Source organism: Oncorhynchus nerka, linkage group LG10 (assembly GCF_034236695.1).
Source record: "Oncorhynchus nerka isolate Pitt River linkage group LG10, Oner_Uvic_2.0, whole genome shotgun sequence".
NCBI lineage: Eukaryota > Metazoa > Chordata > Actinopteri > Salmoniformes > Salmonidae > Oncorhynchus > Oncorhynchus nerka.
In genome coordinates, this window is record NC_088405.1 from 102879958 (window position 1) to 102902945 (window position 22988).

General features: G+C 44.4%; 1 protein-coding gene across 2 annotated transcripts in view; it reads right to left on the reverse strand.

Moving 5' to 3' along the window:
• Positions 1 to 22988, reverse strand: part of LOC115116006 (short transient receptor potential channel 6-like) — a 70889-nt gene that overhangs the window by 36858 nt on the left and 11043 nt on the right. For both annotated transcript variants that reach the window (XM_065024033.1, XM_065024034.1), the window contains exons 2-8: positions 13289 to 13448; positions 10632 to 10800; positions 10414 to 10546; positions 2085 to 2385; positions 1621 to 1806; positions 1353 to 1521; positions 1093 to 1260 (exon numbers count right to left, since the gene is read on the reverse strand). In XM_065024033.1, coding sequence (XP_064880105.1) covers positions 1093 to 1260; positions 1353 to 1521; positions 1621 to 1806; positions 2085 to 2385; positions 10414 to 10546; positions 10632 to 10800; positions 13289 to 13448 — 1286 coding nt within the window. The remainder of the gene's footprint in view (positions 1 to 1092; positions 1261 to 1352; positions 1522 to 1620; positions 1807 to 2084; positions 2386 to 10413; positions 10547 to 10631; positions 10801 to 13288; positions 13449 to 22988) is intronic.

Here is a 22988-nt window from a genome sequence, read left to right on the forward strand (position 1 = left end):
TACATAGAGCCATGACTACATGGAACTCTATTCCACAGTACTACATAGAACTCTATTCCACAGTACTACATAGAGACATGACTACATGGAACTCTATTCCACAGTACTACATAGAGCCATGACTACATGGAACTCTATTCCACAGTACTACATAGAGCCATGACTACATGGAACTCTATTCCACAGTACTACATAGAGCCATGACTACATGGAACTCTATTCCACAGTACTGCATAGAGCCATGACCACATGGAACTCTATTCCACAGTACTACATAGAGACATGACTACATGGAACTCTATTCCACAGTACTACATAGAGACATGACTACATGGAACTCTATTCCACATCAGGTAACTGATGCAGCAGCATCAGTATCAGAAACAGGTAAAATACACTTTATGGAAAGCGGGGACTGTGAAGCAAGACAAACAGGCTCAGACACATGCATACACACACATGATAACATACGCGCTATACACACGTACACATGGATTTTGTGTTGTAGATATGTGGGTGTGGAGTATGGGCCTGAGGGCCAACAATGTGTTGTGGATTCTGTAATGAATGTATTGTAATGTTTAAAAAAATGTATAACTGCCTTAATTTGAGCCTTGTTAGCATCTAATGGGGATCCATAATAAATAGAAATACAAACACTATGGCTGCCATATTGGACACATTGCTGTAGTGTAATCCTTACCAGACCTTGTTTTTGGTTGTGATCGGGTCGGGGTCATGTGGGGAGAATTAAGGTAAAGGTTAAACAGACCTTGTTGTTGGTTGTGATCGGGTCGGGGTCATGTGGGGAGAATTAAGGTAAAGGTTAAACAGACCTTGTTGTTGGTTGTGATCGGGTCGGGGTTATGTGGGGAGAATTAAGGTAAAGGTTAAACAGACCTTGTTGTTGGTTGTGATCGGGTCGGGGTCATGTGGGGAGAATTAAGGTAAAGGTTAAACAGACCTTGTTGTTGGTTGTGATCGGGTCGGGGTCATGTGGGGAGAATTAAGGTAAAGGTTAAACAGACCTTGTTGTTGGTTGTGATCGGGTCGGGGTCATGTGGGGAGAATTAAGGTAAAGGTTAAACAGACCTTGTTGTTGGTTCTGTTGCGGTCGTGTGGGGAGATGTGTGGTCATGTTGGGTAGCAGTGTGGTCCCAGCGAAGCGGTCGGCAGCGTTCAAGACCAGCAGACACAGAAAGATGGAGAAAGAGGAAGCGTGGGCCACAAACTTCATGAAGGGACTTCTCATCACCTTCCCTACCTGTGGGAGACAGGTGACCACAAGTAGTTTAACAGCTGTAGGATGGAGGGGTTAGGCTGTAGTGTGCGTAGTGGAGTGTGTAGGGTACCTACCCTACTGCAGGGGGCCACCAGGTAAGCCACAGCTAGTCCAGGTAGTCCAACAGCCACTCCCAGGACCACTAGTAGTTTAACAGCTGTAGTCTGCTGTCTCAGACCTGGTAGGTTCTCATACCAGATAGACAACAACTGCTGTTGACAGTTAGGATGGGCTACAAACTGGAGAGATGAAGGGAGTTAAATTAGACTGATATCCATACGCACATACAAGTGTGTGTGTGTGTGTGTGTGTGTGTGTGTGTGTGTGTGTGTACTGACCTTCTTGAGTTCATATTTGATGGCCAGTTTGAGTCGCATGAGTGAGGGTCGGCCAGGTGGATGGTACTTCTCCTCGGAGTCAGTATCTCCACTCAGTATAGCCTCCACCTCCTCAGTGCTGCGACAGAGATCCAACAGACCTACCACATAGTCTTTACACTGCCCAGACAGACGCCGGTAGTCATTCTACAGGGAGGGAGGGAGGTGCGGAAGTAGAGTGGGAGATAGTGAGAGAGTTGGGGTAGGGAGAGTGGGAGAGAGACAGAAAGGGGGAGAGCAAGTTCGTTTATGCAAGTTCTTTAACTTGTCTGTGCATAATTACATGTGTGTGTGTGCATGTGCATGTGTGTGTGGTATGTACATTTTACCTTCCTAAATGCATGGTTGTGTGTATAGAGCACAGGTGTGTATAGTACCTGTGTGTGTGTGTTAGTTAGAGCCTGTGAGTGCTCCTCTGTGTTCACCTTAAACTCCTTCTCGATGTTGGCCAGGACAGCTAACTCGTTACTGAGCTCCAGGGCGGCTAATACTGGATCCTCATTGGACAGCGAGAGGTAGGCGGGGCTAGCCAGGCCACGGTAAGCGTTAATCCTGGACCGTGAGTGGCTGAAGGAGTCAAATTGCTGCTGGTAGTTGCACGAATCACAGCAACAAAAGTAGTCGTGAGGCGGGTCTATACGAGCTCCTTTACCCAATAGGTTGTGGACAATCTCATATTCATGACAATGAGCAGCAAGAATCACTGGAGTCACATCATGGGAGAAACTATAGAGACAAAGACAGAGACAGTATCAATGAAGGGCACTAGAACAGTCTGCAGCACCCGGCCTCACCCTACTAGCATCTGAAGTCAAATGACTCCTGTTTGCTGATGATCTGGTGCTTCTGTCCCCAACCAAGGAGGGCCTACAGCAGCACGTAGAGCTTCTACACATATTCTGTCAGACCTGGGCCCTGACAGTATATCTCAGTAAGACAAAAAAAAATGCTGGTCCAGTTGCCAGAACCACAAATACAAATTTAATCTAGACATCTCTACCCTAGAGCACACAAAATACCTTGGCATAAACAATCAGCGTCAGAGGTAACATCCACAAAGCTGTGAACGATGTGAGAGACAAGATAAGAAGGGCCTAATATACCATCAAAAGGAACATAAAATTCAACATACCAATTAGGATCTGACTAGAAAATACTTGAATTAGTTATAAAAACCCATGGCTCTTTCCGGTTGTGAGGTCTGGGGTCCGTCCGCTCATCAACCAAGAATTCACAAAATGGGACAAACACCAAATTGAGACTTCTGTTGAAACATCCTCCGTGTACATTTACATTTTACATTTTACATTTAAGTCATTTAGCAGACGCTCTTATCCAGAGCGACTTACAAATTGGTGCATTCACCTTATGACAACCAGTGTAACAGCCACTTTACAATAGTGCATCTAAATCTTTTAAGGGGGGTGAGAAGGATTACTTTATCCTATCCTAGGTATTCCTTAAAGAGGTGGGGTTTCAGTGCACGCTAACCAAGGTTGTACAATGTAAAACACCAAGTAATGCATGCAGAGCAGAATTAGGCCGATACCCATTCATTGTCAAAATCCAGAAAAGAGACATTATATTCTACAACCACCAAAAACAAAGCGATTCACAAACCTTCCATATCAAAGCAATCACCTACAGAGAGATGAACATGGAGAAGAGTCCCCTAAGCAAGCTGGTCCTGTGGCTCTGTTAACACAACAGACCCCACAGAGCAACACAATTAGAACCAACAAAATCATTAGAAAACCAAAAGATAATTACTTGACACATTTGAAAGAATTAATAAAAAAACAGAGCAAACTAAAATGCTATTCGGCCCTAAACAGAGTACACGGTGGCAGAATATCTGACCACTGTTAGTGACCCAAACTTAAGGAAAGCTTTGACTACAGTTGAAGTCAGAAGTTTACATACACCTTAACCAAATACATTTATAAACTCAGTTTTTCACAATTCCTGACGTTTAATCCCAGTTAGGTCTGTTAGAATCACCACTTTATTTTAAGAATGTGAAATGTCAGAATAATAGTAGAGAGAATGATTTATTTCAGCTTTAACTTCTTTCATCACATTCCCAGTGGGTCAGAAGTTTACATATACTCAATTAGCATTTGGTAGCTTTGCCTTTAAATTGTTTATCTTGGGTCAAACTTTTTGGGTAGCCTTCCACAAGCTTCCCACAATAAGTTGGGTGAATTTTGGACCCTTCCTCTTGACAGAGTTGGTGTAACTGAATCAGATTTGTAGGCCTCCTTGCTCGCACATGCTTTTTAAGTAAAAAAAAATATATATATATATATAGGGTTGAGGTCAGGGCTTTGTGATGGCCACTCCAATACCTTGACTTTGTTGTACTTATTAAGCCATTTTACCACAACTTTGGAAGTATGCTTGGGGTCATTGGCCATTTGGAAGACCATTAACAACCAAGCTTTAACTCCATTACTGATGTCTTGAGATGTTGCTTCAATATATCCACATATTTTTCCTACCTCATGATGCCATCTATTTTGTGAAGTGCACCAGTCCCTCATGCAGCAAAGCACCCCCACAACATGATGCTGCCCCCATGCTTCACGGTTGGGATGGTGATCTACGGCATGCAAGCCTCCCCCTTTTTCCTCCAAACATAACGATGGTCAGTATGGCCAAACAGTTCTATTTTTGTTTCATCAGACCAGAGGACATTTCTCCAAAAAGTACAATCTTTGTGCCCATGTGGAGTTGCAAAACGTAGTATAGCATTTTTATGGCGTTTTTGGAGCAGTGACTTCTTCCTTGCTGAGCGGACTTTCAGGTTATGTCGATATAGGACTCGTTTTACTGTGGATATACAGTGAGGGAAAAAAGTATTTGATCCCCTGCTGCTTTTGTACGTTTGCCCACTGACAAAGAAATGATCCATCTATAATTTTAATGGTTTATTTGAACAGTGAGAGACAGAATAACAACAAAAAAATCCTGAAAAACGCATGTGAAAAATGTTATAAATTGATTTGCAAGGGCCTCCCAGGTGGCGCAATGGTCTAGGGCACTGCATCGCAGCGCTAGCTGTGACACCAGAGACTCTGGATTTGCGCCCAGGCTTTGTCGCAGCCGGCCACGACTGGGAGGTCCGTGGGGCGACGCACAATTGGCCTAGCATCGTCCAGGTTAGGGAGGGTTTGCCCGGTAGGGATATCCTTGTCTCATCGCGCACCAGTGACTCCTGTGGCATGCCGGGCGCAGTGCACGCTAACCAAGGTTGCCAGGTGCACAGTGTTTCCTCCGACACATTGGTGCGGCTGGCTTCCGGGTTGGATGCGCTCTGTGTTAAGAAGCAGTGCGGCTTGGTTGGGTTGTGTTTCGGAGGATGCACTCTCGACCTTCGTCTCTCCTGAGCCCGTACAGGAGTTGTAGCAATGAGACAAGATAGGAACTAATAATAATTGGATAGTACGAAATTGGGGAGAAAAAGGAGGTAAAATTTAAAAAAATAATAATAAGTAAATAAAATAAAAATGTATTTGCATTTTAATGAGGGAAATAAGTATTTGACCCCTCTGCGAAACATGACTTAGTACTTGGTGGCAAAACCCTTGTTGGCAATCACAGAGGTCAGACGTTTCTTGTAGTTGGCCACCAGGTTTGCACACATCTCAGGAGGGATTTTGTCCCACTTCTCTTGCAGATCTTCTCCAAGTCATTAAGGTTTCGAGGCTGACTTTTGGCAACTCGAACCTTCAGCTCCCTCCACAGATTTTCAATGGGATCAAAGTCTGGAGACTAGCTAGCCCACTCCAGGACCTTAATGTGCTTCTTCTTGAGCCACTCCTTTGTTGCCTTGGCCGTGTGTTTTGGGTCATTGTCATGCTGGAATACCCATCCACGACCCATTTTCAATGCCCTGGCTGAGGGAAGGAGGTTCTCACCCAAGATTTGATGGTACATAGCCCCGTCCATCGTCCCTTTGATGCGGTGAAGTTGTCCTGTCTCCTTAGCAGAAAAACACCCCCAAAGCATAATGTTTCCACCTCCATGTTTGACGGTGGGGATGGTGTTCTTGGGGTCATAGGCAGCATTCCTCCTCCAAACACGGCGAGTTGAGTTGATGCCAAAGAGCTCCATGTTGGTCTCATCTGACCACAACACTTTCACCCAGTTGTCCTCTGAATCATTCAGATGTTCATTGGCAAACTTCAGACGGGCATGTACAGTGCCTTGCGAAAGTATTCGGCCCCCTTGAACTTTGCGACCTTTTGCCACATTTCAGGCTTCAAACATAAAGATATACAACTGTATTTTCTTGTGAAGAATCAACAACAAGTGGGACACAATCATGAAGTGGAACGACATTTATTGGATATGAACTTTTTTAACAAATCAAAAACTGAAAAATTGGGCGTGCAAAATTATTCAGCCCCTTTACTTTCAGTGCAGCAAACTCTCTCCAGAAGTTCAGTGAGGATCTCTGAATGATCCAATGTTGACCTAAATGACTAATGATGATAAATACAACCCACCTGTTTGTAATCAAGTCTCCGTATAAATGCACCTGCACTGTGATAGTCTCAGAGGTCCGTTAAAAGCGCAGAGAGCATCATGAAGAACAAGGAACACACCAGGCAGGTCCGAGATACTGTTGTGAAGAAGTTTAAAGCCGGATTTGGATACAAAAAGATTTCCCAAGCTTTAAACATCCCAAGGAGCACTGTGCAAGCGATAATATTGAAATGGAAGGAGTATCAGACCACTGCAAATGTACCAAGACCTGGCCGTCCCTCTAAACTTTCAGCTCATACAAGGAGAAAACTGATCAGAGATGCAGCCAAGAGGCCCATGATCACTCTGGATGAACTGCAGAGATCTACAGCTGAGGTGGGAGACTCTGTCCATAGGACAACAATCAGTCGTATATTGCACAAATCTGGCCTTTATGGAAGAGTGGCAAGAAGAAAGCCATTTCTTAAAGATATCCATAAAAAGTGTCATTTAAAGTTTGCCACAAGCCACCTGGGAGACACACCAAACATGTGGAAGAAGGTGCTCTGGTCAGATGAAACCAAAATTGAACTTTTTGGCAACAATGCAAAACGTTATGTTTGGCGTAAAAGCAACACAGCACATCACCCTGAACACACCATCCCCACTGTCAAACATGGTGGTGGTAGCATCATGGTTTGGGCCTGCTTTTCTTCAGCAGGGACAGGGAAGATGGTTAAAATTGATGGGAAGATGGATGGAGCCAAATACAGGACCATTCTGGAAGAAAACCTGATGGAGTCTGCAAAAGACCTGAGACTGGGACGGAGATTTGTCTTCCAACAAGACAATGATCCAAAACATAAAGCAAAATCTACAATGGAATGGTTAAAAAATAAACATATCCAGGTGTTAGAATGGCCAAGTCAAAGTCCAGACCTGAATCCAATCGAGAATCTGTGGAAAGAACTGAAAACTGCTGTTCACAAATGCTCTCCATCCAACCTCACTGAGCTCGAGCTGTTTTGCAAGGAGGAATGGGAAAAAAGTTCAGTCTCTCGATGTGCAAAACTGATAGAGACATACCCCAAGCGACTTACAGCTGTAATCGCAGAAAAAGGTGGCGCTACAAAGTATTAACTTAAGGGGGCTGAATAATTTTGCACGCCCAATTTTTCAGTTTTTGATTTGTTAAAAAAGTTTGAAATATCCAATAAATGTCGTTCCACTTCATGATTGTGTCCCACTTGTTGTTGATTCTTCACAAAAAAATACAGTTTTATATCTTTATGTTTGAAGCCTGAAATGTGGCAAAAGGTCGCAAAGTTCAAGGGGGCCGAATACTTTCGCAAGGCACTGTATATGTGCTGTCTTGAGCAGGGGGACCTTGCGGGCGCTGCAGGATTTCAGTCCTTCACGGCGTAGTGCGTTACCAATTGTTTTCTTGGTGACTATGGTCCCAGCTGCCGTGAGATCATTGACAAGATCCTCCCGTGTAGTTCTGGGCTGATTCCTCACCGTTCTCATGATCATTGAAACTCCACAAGGTGAGATCTTGCATGGAACCCCAGGCTGAGGGAGATTGACAGTTCTTTTGTGTTTCTTCCATTTGCGAATAATCGTATCAACTGTTGTCACCTTCCCACCAAGCTGCTTGGCGATGGTCTTGTAGCCCATTCCAGCCTTGTGTAGGTCTACAATCTTGTCCCTGACATCCTTGGAGAGCTCTTTGGTCTTGGTCATGGTGGAGAGTTTGGAATCTGATTGATTGATTGCTTCTGTGGACAGTTGTCTTTTATACAGGTAACAAACTGAGATTAGGAGCACTCCCTTTAAGAGTGTGCTCCTAATCTCAGCTCGTTACCTGTATAAAAGACACCTGGGAGCCAGAAATCTTTCTGATTGAGAGTGGGTCAAATACCCTCATTAAAATGCAAATCAATTTATAACATTTTTCACATGCGTTTTTCTGGATTTTTTTTGTTGTCATTCTGTCCCTCACTGTTAAAATAAACCTACCATTAAAATGATAGACTGATCATTTCTTTGTCAGTGGGCAAATGTACAAAATCAGCAGGGGATCAAATACTTTTCCCCCTCACTGTAGATGCTTTTATACCTGTTTCCGCCAGCATCTTCACAAAGTCCTTTGCTGTTGTTCTGGGAATGATTTGCACTTTTCACACCAAAGTACGTTCATCTCTAGGAGACAGAACGCGTCTCCTTCCTGAGCGGTATGACGGCTGTGTTGTCCCATGGTGTTTATACTTGCGTACTATTGTTTGTTCAGATGAACGTGGTACCTTCAGGCGTTTGGAAATTGCTCCCAAGGATGAACCAGACTTGTGGAGGTCTACAATTTTTTTCTGAGGTCTTGATTTCTATAGATTTTCCCATGATGTCAAGCAAAGAGGCACTGTGTTTGAAGGTAGGCCTTGATATACATCCACAGGTACACCTCCAATTGACTCAAATGATGTCAATTAGCCTATCAGAAGCTTCTAAAGCCAGGACATCATTTTCTAGAGTATTCCAAGCTGTTTAATAAAGGTACAGTCAACTTAGTGTATGTAAACTTCTGACCCACTGGAATTGTGATACAAAGAATTATAAGTGAAATAATCTGTTTGTAAACAATTGTTGGAAAAATGACTTGTCATGCACAAAGTAGATGTCCAAACCGACTTGCCAAAACTATAGTTTGTTAACGAGAAATTTGTGGAGTGGTTGAAAAACTAGTTTTCATGAGTCCAACCTAAGTGTATGTAAACTTCCGACTTCAACTGTATGCTGAAGAGGGTGGGGCTTAAGCAAAATCCCTGTCTTAACAATCATGAAGCGTGGATTCCGATTGGTCAGACCAGCATTGAATAGTCCTTAGCACGGGTACCTCCTGTTTGAGTTTCTGCCTATAGGAAGGAAGGAGCAAAATGGAGTCGTGGTCAGAGCGTCTGCTAAATGACTTAAATGTAAATGTAAATTTGCCGAAGGATGGCAGTGGAGGGCCTTACAGGCATCCCGGAAGTTGGAGTAACAGTTGTCGAGTGTTTTGGCAGCGCGAGTCTATGTGTTGATAGAACTTCGGCATCTTTTTTCTCAAATTTGCTTTGATAAAATCCCCAGCTACAATAAATGCAGCCTCAGGATATGTGGTTTCCTGTTTGCATAAAGTTCAGTGGAGTTCTTTGAGGGCCGTCGTGGTATCAGTTTGAGGGGGGATATACACGGCCGTGGCTATAACCGATGAGAAATCTCTTGGGAGATAATATAACATTTGATTGTGAGGTATTTTAGATCAGGTGAATGAAAACATACAGGAACTCAAGTCCTATCACAATTACACCATGACCCGTTAATCATGAAACATGCACCCCTGCCCTTCTTCTCACCAGAGATATTTATTCCTTTCTGCGCAAAGAACTGAGAATCCAGCTGGCTGACCGATTCTAACAGTATATTCCGAGAGAGCCATGTCTCCATGAAGCAGAGTATGTCACAATCCCTGATGTCTCTCTGGATCTTTCCAGACTCGGGCTCTGAGCTCGTCAACTTTGTTATCCAGAGACTGAACATTAGCGAGTAATATACTCGGAGGTGGTGGGTGGTGTTTTCGCCTCCTAAATCAGACTAGAACCCCACTCCTTCGCCGGCGTTGTTTTGGGTCAGCTTCTGGAATCCTTTCAATTGCCCTGGTGGCAAACAAAGGATCTGCTTCAGAAAAGTCATCCCTGCTCGTGATGCTGGTAGTTCTGGTAGTGCTGGTGAGTTACCAGCGCTCTGATATCCAATAGTTCTCCCCGGCTGTATGTAATAACACAAAAATATTCTGGGCCAATAACGTAAGATATAATACATTGTCTAGTTTATGTGATCCTGTTTAATGCAGTTTTTTAAATGTATAAACTGCATAAGTTTTAGGACCAACAGGTCAATATTAGGAAAGTTTTCTTAATGTTTTGTACACTCAGTGTTAGCTGCTAGAATTTTTTATTTTATTTTTTATTTAACTAGGCAAGTTAGTTAAGATCAAATTCTTATTTACAATGATGGCCTAGGAACGGTGTGTGAACTGCCTTGTTCAGGGGCAGATTGATAGATTTTTACCTTGTCAGCTCGGGGATCGAGCTAGCAACCTTTAGGTTACTGGCCCAACGCTAGGCCTAGAATCCCTTGGGTCACGTCACGGGAGAAACTAGAGAGAGAGAGACATACACGTACATAGACAAACACACAAAAACACACAGACAGACAAGCATTACACACGCACACACACACCCCTCTCACCGTGTCCCATCCTCATCATAAGCGTAGAAGTCATCCAACATGTCCACCTGGGCAGGGCTTGCTGTCAGGCGCTGCGCATCACTGAACGAACGGTGGCCTAGCAACACCTCCGTTATACGCACATAACCTTTACCTAGGATACACACAGAGAGTAATGGAGTAAGTGTATCTCTCTCTCTCTCTTTCTCTCTCTCTCTAACAATCAATCAATCACTCACTGATGGCCAGTAGCAGAGCGTCTCCCACCCTGGATAGCTCCACTCTCCCAAGCAGCAGCTCAGTCACCTCTAGATGCTCATTGGCCACCGCCAGCTGCAATGCATTCTGGCCCATGTAGTCTACTGCGTTCACGTTGAGACTGGGCATGTGTAGGACCATGCGTCGCACCTCGTGGGAGAAGTAAATGCTGGTTAAAAAACAGCGATATAACGCACTGTGGTGAATTTAAGCCTGGTCCCAATGTCTGAAACAGATACACAACGCACTGTGGTGACATTAAACTAAAGTCCCCTGTATAATTTGGCCTTATAAAGAGTTTTATGGTAAAGGTCTGTAATATCATGTAAAGGTCAATGTCCGAGCACCCATGGAAAATCTATTTGGCAAAATAAAATAAAAAATTCCCCATGCAAATCTGTCAGTTTAAACGAGAGATATCGCTTGTTTTGCATTGGAATGCGTCTCAATCCACTGCATCTGCCGATGTAACACTTCCGCATCTGCAGTGAAACGTGATAGAGCTACAGCGGTGTTTGTGAGACCATGAGACATCCCGAAAATCAGTCTTCTCACAAAATCGTCTGTAGCTTCCGAACTGCCTTCAAACTATTATGACCTGTCATGACGTGACTATCATTAATGTGATGACATGCTATTTATCGAATAATTAACTATGTTGAATTATTATGTGATTAAATTAATCATATAACAATCAACCCATTAGTATCTTGGGGCACCATGGAAAAGTTTGTTTAATGAGTTACCGTTTCCCGAACTCAAGACTACAGTGGGGCAAAAAAGTATTGTCAGCCACCAATTGTGCAAGTTCTCCCACTTAAAAAGATGAGAGAGGCCTGTAATTTTCATCCAGAAAATCACATTGTAGGATTTTTAATGAATTTATTTGAAAATTATGGTGGGAAAAAGTATTTGGTCAATAACAAAAGTTTATCTCAATACTTTGTTATATGCCCTTTTTTGGCAATGACAGAGGTCAAACGTTTTCTGTACGTCAATCAGTCAACCAATTTCTAAAGACTGTTGACATCTAGTTGAAGCCATAGAAACTGCAACCAGATACCTCAGAAATCTAGATTCCCATAGAAAAACAAATTGAAAACACAGTCACCTCAAAAAAGAAAATTCCTGGACAGTTTGTCCTCTGGGTTTCGCCTGCCAAATAAGTTCTGTTAAACTCACAGACATAATTTTAACAGTTGTATAAACTTTAGAGTGTTTTCTATCCAAATCGACCAATTACGTTCATATCCTAGCTTCTGGGCCTGAGTAGCAGGCAGCTTACTTTGGGCACGCTTTTCATCCGGACGTGAAAATACTGCCCCCTATCCCGAAGAGGTTTTAAAACATGTTGGCATTACAGACTCAGACAGAGAGAGGTTGAAAATGTCAGTGAAGACACTTGCCACTTTGTCAACGCGTGTTCGCAGTAACACGTCCTGGTAATCCATCTGGCCCTGCGGCCTTGTGAATGTTGACCTGTTTAAAGGTCTTACTCACATCGACTGCAGAGAGTGTGATCACCCAGTCTTTCCCGAAACAGCTGATGCTCTCATGCATGTTTCAGCGAAGGTTTACCTTTTAACAGGACAACGACCCTAAGCACACAGCCAAACCTACACAGGAGTGGCTTTGGGACACGTCTCTGAATGTCCTTTAGTGGCCCAGCCAGAGATTGGACTTGAACCCGATCGAACATCTCCGGAGAGACTTGAAAATAGCTGTGCAGGGACGCTCCCCATCCGACCTGACAGAGCTTGAGAGGATCTGCAGAGAAGAATGGGAGAAACTCCCCAAATACAGGTGTGCCAAGCTTGTAGCGCCACACCCAAGAAGACTCAAGGCTTTAATCACTGTCAAAGGTGCTTCAACAAAGTACTGAGTAAAAGGTTTGAATATCTCTTTTTTATTTTGAATATATTAGCTACATTTTCTAAAAACCTGTTTTTGCTTACGGGGTATTGTGTGTAGATTGATGAGGGAAAAACACAATTTAATACATTTTAGAATAAGTCTGTAACGTAGCAAAATGTAGAAAAAGTCAAGAGGACTGAATACCTTCCGATTAACTGTATATGACCCCTCTGTGGAAATGTGAGACTCTACTGTACATTTTGGTGTTTTGCTCGAGAATGCCCACAGGACTCACAGGACTCACAAGACTCATCTGAATGTCCCCCGTGCCAGTTGAAAAAATTAAATGTTTCCTGATCTTTCTTATCTCTCAGATATAGTACAGACACTTCATAACAAACTTCCTTTAGATTTTTTTGGGGGGGACTGTATCTGTTGTTCCATGTGGTGAATCTGTTATTCAATGAGTTTGTATGGGCTAATTTGGGATACTCTAAGGAGTCTTCTTAATCAAAATGATCCTTGGTATGACCTTCTTAAAACAATTCCATATAGCTTAGTAGAACCCCTCCCCAGCTTAGACAGGGCTTATAAATTAACTGACAGGGGTGTAACATTGTCATGGTAACAGTTCCTTATTGTTGATCCTTATTCTTGAACTGCATTGTTGAGTAGATTTAGCAAGTAAGCATTTTACTGTACCCTTTACACCTGTATTTTGTGCACATGACCAATAAACGTGTATTTTATTTGATAGGGGTGTAATGTTGTCATGGTAACTGACCTCTGGGATATTGCCATACTCTGCCGCCTCCAGGAAGCGCTGTTCTGCATCCGAGAGGCTGATGGGCGGATCCGAGAACATGTAGGCGGGGCCTCGCAGGGCCTGTCGTCGCTTAGCAACCGCCTGACGTGCCAGGAGCTGTCGCTCTGCACTGCTGCGACTGACAATTGAAACACAAATATACAAATGTAAATACACACATACACACACACACACACGTCAACACACACACACACACATATACAAACTGAAACCCCTACCTACATGTACAAATTACCTCGATTAACCTGTACCCCTGCACATTGACTCAGTGCCGGTACCCCCTTTATATAGTCTCCACACTGACTCGGTGCCGGTACCCCCTGTATATAGTCACCACACCAGGGCTGAAAAAACCTTGGATCACTGCTATTCTAACTTCCACGACGCATATAAGGCCCTGCCCCGCCCTCCTTTCGGAAAAGCTGACCACGACTCCATTTTGTTGAACCCTGCCTACAGACAGAAACTAAAACAAGAAGCTCCCACGCTGAGGTCTGTTCAACGCTGGTCCGACCAATCTGATTCCACACTCCAAGACTGCTTCCATCACGTGGACTGGGATATGTTTCGTATTGCGTCAGACAACAACATTGACGAATACGCTGATTCGGTGAGCGAGTTCATTAGAACGTGCTTTGAAGATGTCGTTCCCATAGCAACGATTAAAACATTCCCAAACCAGAAACCGTGGATTGATGGCAGCATTCGCGTGAAACTGAAAGCCCGAACCACTGCTTTTAATCAGGGCAAGGTGTCTGGCAACATGACCGAATACGAACAGTGTAACTATTCCCTCCGCAAGGCAATCAAACAAGCTAAGCGTCAGTATAGAGACAAAGTAGAATCTCAATTCAACGGCTCAGACACAAGAGGTATGTGGCAGGATCTACAGTCTATCACGGATTACAAAAAGAAAACCAGCCCAGTCACGGACCAGGATGTCTTGCTCCCAGGCAGACTAAATAACTTTTTTGCCCGCTTTGAGGACAATACAGTGCCACTGACACGGCCCGCAACTAAAACATGCGGACTCTCCTTCACTGCAGACTACGTGAGGAAAACATTTAAACGTGTCAACCCTCGCAAGGCTGCAGGCCCAGACGGCATCCCCAGCCGCGCCCTCAGAGCATGCGCAGACCAGCTGGCTGGTGTGTTTACGGACATATTCAATCAATCCCTATCCCAGTCTGTTGTTCCCACATGCTTCAAGAGGGCCATCATTGTTCCTGTTCCCAAGAAAGCTAAGGTAACTGAGCTAAACGACTACCGCCCCGTAGCACTCACTTCCGTCATCATGAAGTGCTTTGAGAGACTAGTCAAGGACCATATCACCTCCACCCTACCTGACACCCTAGACCCACTCCAATTTGCTTACCGCCCAAATAGGTCCACAGACGATGCAATCTCAACCACACTGCACACTGCCCTAACCCATCTGGACAAGAGGAATACCTATGTGAGAATGCTGTTCATCGACTACAGCTCGGCATTTAACACCATAGTGCCATCCAAGCTCGTCATCAAGCACCATAGTGCCCTCCAAGCTCGTCATCAAGCTCGAGACCCTGGGTCTCGACCCCGCCCTGTGCAACTGGGTACTGGACTTCCTGACGGGCCGCCCTCAGGTGGTGAGGGTAGGCAACAACATTTCCACCCCGCTGATCCTCAACATGCTAGGTAAAGCTCCGCATTATCTCAGTTCACTGGTCACGATGGCAACACCCATCCGTAGCACGCGCTCCAGCAGGTGTATCTCACTGATCATCCCTAAAGCCAACACCTCATTCGGCCGCCTTTCGTTCCAGTACTCTGCTGCCTGTGACTGGAACGAATTGTAAAAATCGCTGAAGTTGGAGACTTTTATCTCCCTCACCAACTTCAAACATCAGCTATCTGAGCAGCTAACCGATCGCTGCAGCTGTACATAGTCTACTGGTAAATAGCCCACCCATTTTCACCTACCTCCCCACAGTTTTTATTTATTTACTTCTCTGCTCTTTTGCACACCAATATCTCTACCTGTACATGATCATCTGATCATTTATCACTCCAGTGTTAATCTGCAATATTGTAATTATTCGCCTACCTTCTCATGCCTTTTGCACACATTGTATATAGACTCCCCTTTTTTTTCTACTGTGTTATTGACTTGTTAATTGTTTACTCCATGTGTAACTCTGTGTTGTCTGTTCACACTGCTATGCTTTATCTTGGCCAGGTCGCAGTTGCAAATGAGAACTTGTTCTCAACTAGCCTACCTGGTTAAATAAAGGTGAAATAAAAATAAATAAATAAACACTGGGGCCCCACAAGGGTGCGTTCTGAGCCCTCTCCTGTACTCCCTGTTCACCCACGACTGCGTGGCCACGCACGCCTCCAACTCAATCATCAAGTTTGCAGACGACACAACAGTGGTAGGCTTGATTACCAACAACGACGAGACGGCCTACAGGGAGGAGGTGAGGGCCCTCGGAGTGTGGTGTCAGGAAAATAACCTCACACTCAACGTCAACAAAACTAAGGGGATGATTGTGGACTTCAGGAAACAGCAGAGGGAACACCCCCCTATCCACATCGATGGAACAGTAGTGGAAAGGGTAGTAAGTTTTAAGTTCCTCGGCGTACACATCACAGACAAACCTAATTGGTCCACCCACACAGACAGCATCGTGAAGAAGGCGCCGCAGCGCCTCTTCAACCTCAGGAGGCTGAAGAAATTCGGCTTGTCACCAAAAGCACTCACAAACTTCTACAGATGCACAATCGAGAGCATCCTGTCGGGCTGTATCACCGCCTGGTACGGCAACTGCTCCGCACACAACCGTAAGGCTCTCCAGAGGGTAGTGAGGTCTGCACAACGCATCACCGGGGGCAAACTACCTGCCCTCCAAGACACCTACACCACCCGATGTCACAGGAAGGCCATAATGATCATCAAGGACAACAACCAACCCAGCCACTGCCTGTTCACCCCGCTATCATCCAGAAGGCGAGGTCAGTACAGGTGCATCAAAGCTGGGACCGAGAGACTGAAAAACAGCTTCTATCTCAAGGCCATCAGACTGTTAAACAGCCACCACTAACATTGAGTGGCTGCTGCCAACACACTGACTCAACTCCAGCCACTTTAATAATGGGAATTGATGGGAAATGATGTAAAATATATCACTAGCCACTTTAAACAATGCTACCTAATATAATGTTTACTTACCCTACATCATTCATCTCATATGTATACGTATATACTGTACTCTATATCATCTACTGCATCTTTATGTAATACATGTATCACTAGCCACTTTAACTATTCCACTTTGTTTACATACTCATCTCATATGTATATACTGCACTCAATACCATCTACTGTATCTTGCCTATGCCGTTCTGTACCATCACTCACTCATATATCTTTATGTACATATTCTTTATCCCCTTACACTTGTGTCTATAAGGTAGTAGTTTTGGAATTGTTAGCTAGATTACTTGTTGGTTATTACTGCATTGTCGGAACTAGAGGCACAAGCATTTCGCTACACTCGCATTAACATCTGCTAACCATGTGTATGTGACAAATAAAATTTGATTTGATTTGACACTGACTCGGTGCCGGTACCCCCTGTATATAGCCTCCACATTGACTCTGTACCGGTAACCCCTGTATATAGCCTCCATATTGACTCGGTGCCGGTACATCCTGTATATAGCCTCCACATCGACTCTGTACCGGTACCCCCTGTATATAGTCTCCACAGTGACTCAGTGCCGGTACCCCCTGTATATAGTCTCCATATTGGCTCGGTGCCGGTACCCCCTGTATATAGTCTCCACATTGACTCTGTACCGGTATCCCCTATATATAGCCTCCACATTGACTCTGTACCGGTATCCCCTGTATATAGCCTCCACATTGACTCTGTACCGGTACCCCCTGTATATAGCCTCCACATTGACTATGTACCAGTACCCCCTGTATATAGCCTCCACATTGACTCTGTACCGGTATCCCCTGTATATAGCCTCCACATTGACTCTATACCGGTATCCCCTGTATACAGCCTCCACATTGACTCTGTACCGGTATCCCCTGTATATAGCCTCCACATTGACTCTGTACCGGTACCCCCTGTATATAGCCTCCACATTGACTATGTACCAGTACCCCCTGTATATAGCCTCCACATTGACTCTGTACCGGTATCCCCTGTATATAGCCTCCACATTGACTCTGTACCGGTACCCCCTGTTTATAGCCTCCACATTGACTCTGTACCGGTACCCCCTGTATATAGCCTCCACATTGACTCTGTACCGTAATACCATGTATATAGCCTTCACATTGACTCTGTACCGGTACCCCCTGTATATAGCCTCCACATTGACTCTGTACTGTAACACCCTGTATATAGCCTCCACACTGACTCTGTACCAGTACCCCCTGTATATAGCCTCCACATTGACTCTGTATCAGTACCCCCTGTATATAGCCTCCACATTGACTCTGTACCGTAATACCCTGTATATAGCCTCCACATTGACTCTGTACCGTAATACCATGTATATAGCCTTCACATTGACTCTGTACCAGTACCCCCTGTATATAGCCTCCAGATTGACTCTGTGCCGTAACACCCTGTACATAGCCTCCACATTGACTCTGTACCGGTACCCCCTGTATATAGTCTCCACATTGACTCTGTACCGGTACCCCCTGTATATAGCCTCCACATTGACTCTGTACTGGTACCCCCTGTATATAGCCTCCACATTGACTCTGTACCAGTACCCCCTGTATATAGCCTCCACATTGACTCTGTACCAGTACCCCCTGTATATAGCCTCCACATTGACTCTGTACTGGTACCCCCTGTATATAGCCTCCACATTAACTCTGTACCGTAATACCCTGTATATAGCCTCCACATTGACTCTGTACCGGTACCCCCTGTATATAGCCTCCACATTGACTCTGTACCGGTATCCCCTGTATATAGCCTCCACATTGACTCTGTACCGGTACCCCCTGTATATAGCCTCCACATTGACTATGTACCAGTACCCCCTGTATATAGCCTCCACATTGACTCTGTACCGGTATCCCCTGTATATAGCCTCCACATTGACTCTGTACCGGTACCCCCTGTTTATAGCCTCCACATTGACTCTGTACCGGTACCCCCTGTATATAGCCTCCACATTGACTCTGTACCGTAATACCATGTATATAGCCTTCACATTGACTCTGTACCGGTACCCCCTGTATATAGCCTCCACATTGACTCTGTACTGTAACACCCTGTATATAGCCTCCACACTGACTCTGTACCAGTACCCCCTGTATATAGCCTCCACATTGACTCTGTATCAGTACCCCCTGTATATAGCCTCCACATTGACTCTGTACCGTAATACCCTGTATATAGCCTCCACATTGACTCTGTACCGTAATACCATGTATATAGCCTTCACATTGACTCTGTACCAGTACCCCCTGTATATAGCCTCCAGATTGACTCTGTGCCGTAACACCCTGTACATAGCCTCCACATTGACTCTGTACCGGTACCCCCTGTATATAGTCTCCACATTGACTCTGTACCGGTACCCCCTGTATATAGCCTCCACATTGACTCTGTACTGGTACCCCCTGTATATAGCCTCCACATTGACTCTGTACCAGTACCCCCTGTATATAGCCTCCACATTGACTCTGTACCAGTACCCCCTGTATATAGCCTCCACATTGACTCTGTACTGGTACCCCCTGTATATAGCCTCCACATTAACTCTGTACCGTAATACCCTGTATATAGCCTCCACATTGACTCTGTACCGGTACCCCCTGTATATAGCCTCCACATTGACTCTGTACCGGTACCCCCTGTATATAGCCTCCACATTAACTCTGTACCGTAATACCCTGTATATAGCCTCCACATTGACTCTGTACCGGTACCCCCTGTTTATAGCCTCCACATTGACTCTGTACTGGTACCCCCTGTATATAGCCTCCACATTGACTCTGTACCGTAACACCCTGTATATAGCCTCCACATTGACTCTGTACCGGTACCCCCTGTATATAGCCTCCACATTGACTCTGTACGGGTACCCCCTGTATATAGCCTCCACATTGACTCTATACCGGTATCCCCTGTATATAGCCTCCACATTGACTCTGTACGGGTACCCCCTATATATAGCCTCCACATTGACTCTATACCGGTATCCCCTGTATATAGCCTCCACATTGACTCTGTACCGGTACCCCCTGTATATAGCCTCCACATTGACTCTGTACGGGTACCCCCTGTATATAGCCTCCACATTGACTCTGTACCGGTACCCCCTGTATATAGCCTCCACATTGACTCTGTACCGGTACCCCCTGTATATAGCCTCCACATGGACTCTGTACCGGTACCCCCTGTATATAGCCTCCACATTGACTCTGTACCGGTACCCCCTGTATATAGCCTCCACCTTGACTTTGTACTGGTACCCCCTGTATATAGCCTCCACATTGACTCTATACTGGTACCCCCTGTATATAGCCTCCACCTTGACTTTGTACTGGTACCCCCTGTATATAGCCTCCACATTGACTCTGTACCGGTACCCCCTGTATATAGCCTCCACCTTGACTTTGTACTGGTACCCCCTGTATATAGCCTCCACATTGACTCTGTACCGTAACACCCTGTATATAGCCTCCACATTGACTCTGTACCGGTACCCCCTGTATATAGCCTCCACATTGACTCTGTACCGTAATACCCTGTATATAGCCTCCACATTGACTCTGTACCGTAATACCCTGTTTATAGCCTCGTTATTATTATTTTAGTGTTACTTCTTTCTTTTTTTTACTTTAATTTATTTAGTAAATATTTTTGAACTGCATTGTTGGTTAATACGGGCTTGTAATTAAGCATTCACGGTAAGGTCTACTACACCTGTTGTATTCGGCGCATGTGACAAATAAAATTTGATATGACAAACACACACACAATATAAACAAACACAAACAAACATGGGTCGATCTATGGCTGGGATAGAGGGAATAGGTGTTTGTTTGGGAGTGGTAGGGTGAGTGAGTGTATGCATCCCACATCTGTTGACAAAAATGTAGAATTCCTACTGCCGGTCCTTGTTATCGACAACAATCCTTCATAGAAGTGCTTATATTATTACGCATATTATTCGTCAATTGTGGGAATAAATTAAGATATGCAAGAATTTTTTGTCTTTTTTTTTAAAGGCCCTAGGACCCATCTGTTCTTTTAAAGGATGGGCCCCCATCCCTTAAGGGCCCTAGGATCCATCTGCTCTCTTAAAGGCCCTAGGATCCATCTGTTCTTTTAAAGGCCCTAGGACCCATCTGTTCTTTTAAAGGATGGGCCCCTATCCCTTAAGGGCCCTAGGATCCATCTGCTCTTTTAAAGGATGGGCCCCCATCTCTTAAAGGCCCTAGGATCCATGTGCTCATTTTAAAGGATGGGCCCCTATCTCTTAAAGGCCCTAGGATCCATGTGCTCATTTTAAAGGATGGGCCCCTATCTCTTAAAGGCCCTAGGATCCATGTGCTCATTTTAAAGGATGGGCCCCTATCTCTTAAAGGCCCTAGGATCCATGTGTACAGGGATGGTCAGCCAGTCACTGGGAGGACAACCCAACTTGGGATGAGGGGATGTTTTAGCGGGTGTAATATTGGAGGACAAATAGTTTTACTTAGTTGCAGCTACAGCGTAACAGTGCAACCAGCTCGATTCGGGTTTATGTACCAATATTTGAAACTTTTTTACATTGGAAAAAAGTAGAGACTCAAAGCAAAAAAATGGTATATCACACAACTACAGTTGAGGAACAATGGGAAAGTAATTCTGCTTTGAAAGTTGATAAACTTGTAACTTCACTTTTGAGAAAATGGCCTTGAATGTTTAGGTACACCTACTGGAGAGCTCTTCTTTGTCTACACCCATTCAGCATTGTTCTCAACCTCTAAAGCCATCTCTTTAAGGATTCACATGTGAGGCCAAGTACTAAATAACCAAAGATTTCAAGACTAAAGGCTGGTTTATACTGCGGGTGTATTCATAAATTTAATCTGGAGTGGCAGAGTGTGTTCAGAGTGCGCTCAGTATGGTTGTAAACTCAGAGCGTTGTCAGATTGTCCATTTGTAAATTCAGAGCGTTTCACTCTGGAACATTCAAAGCCACACTGGACGCTCTGGCCGAGGAGTAGAGTTGATGAGCGTTCTGACCTAACAACAGCAGTCAAGCTAACTGGCTAACGTTGGCTAGATTGCTAACTACTTCCAGACACAAATGAGAGAACTGCTCACTGACCGTTTTACTCACCCTAGCAGAGCTGGTTAGGCTGTTTTTATGTTATCGAGAGCATTGGTGACTGCAACTGTGCTGCTGGCAACAAAATTATTTACACTTTTTTGCCAGCGTTTTCTGACACCGGCCATATTCAACGGGTGTTGAGCGTTCGTAAATGCATCAGTTATTATGCCTTCTGACACACTTAGACAAGAATGCTCTGAAATCGGAGCAGATAGCCAGAGTAAATTCACCAGCTATGCCTATCGACACTTGTCGCAGTGATATCATGAACGTTGCACTGAAATGGTTACTTTTTAATTTATTTTTATTTTTTATTTCACCTTTATTTAACCAGGTAGGCTAGTTGAAAACAAGTTCTCATTTGAGACTGCGACCTGGCCAAGATAAAGCATAGCAATTCCACACATACAACAACACAGAGTTACACATGGAATAAACAAAACATAGTCAATAATACAGTAGAACAAAAGAAAACAAAAAGTCTATATACAGTGAGTGCAAATGAGGTAAGATAAGGAGACAATAAATAGGCCATGGTGGCGAAGTAATTACAATATAGCAATTAAACACTGGAATGGTAGATGTGCAGAAGAGGAATGTGTAAGATACTGGGGAGCAAAGGAGCAAGATAAATAAATAAATACCAGTATGGGGATGAGGTAGGTAGATAGATGGGATGTTTACAGATGGGCTATGTACAGGTGCAGTGATCTGTGAGCTGCTCTGACAACTGGTGCTTAAAGCTAGTGAGGGAGATATGAGTCTCCAACTTCAGTGATTATTGCAGTTCGTTCCAGTCATTGGCAGCAGAGAACTGGAAGGAAAGACGACCAAAGGAGGAATTGGCTTTGGGGTTGACCAGTGAGATCTACCTGCTGGAGCGTGTGCTACGAGTGGGTGCTGCTATGGTGACCAGTGAGCTGAAATAAGGCATGGCTTTACCTAGCAGGGACTTGTAGATAACCTGTAGCCAGTGGGTTTGGCGATGAGTATGAAGCGAGGGCCAACCAACCAGAGCGTACAGGTCGCAATGGTGAGTAGTGTTTGGGGCTTTGGTGACAAAACGGATGGCACTGTGATAGACTGAATCCAGATTGTTGAGTAGAGTGTTGGAGGCTATTTTATAGATGACATCACCGAAGTCGAGGATTGGTAGGATGGTCAGTTTTACGAGGGTATGTTGGCAGCATGAGTGAAGGATGCTTTGTTGCGAAATAGGAAGCCGATTCTAGATTTAATTTTGGATTGGAGATGCTTAATGTGAGTCTGGAAGGAGAGTTTACAGTCTAACCAGACACCTAGGTATTTG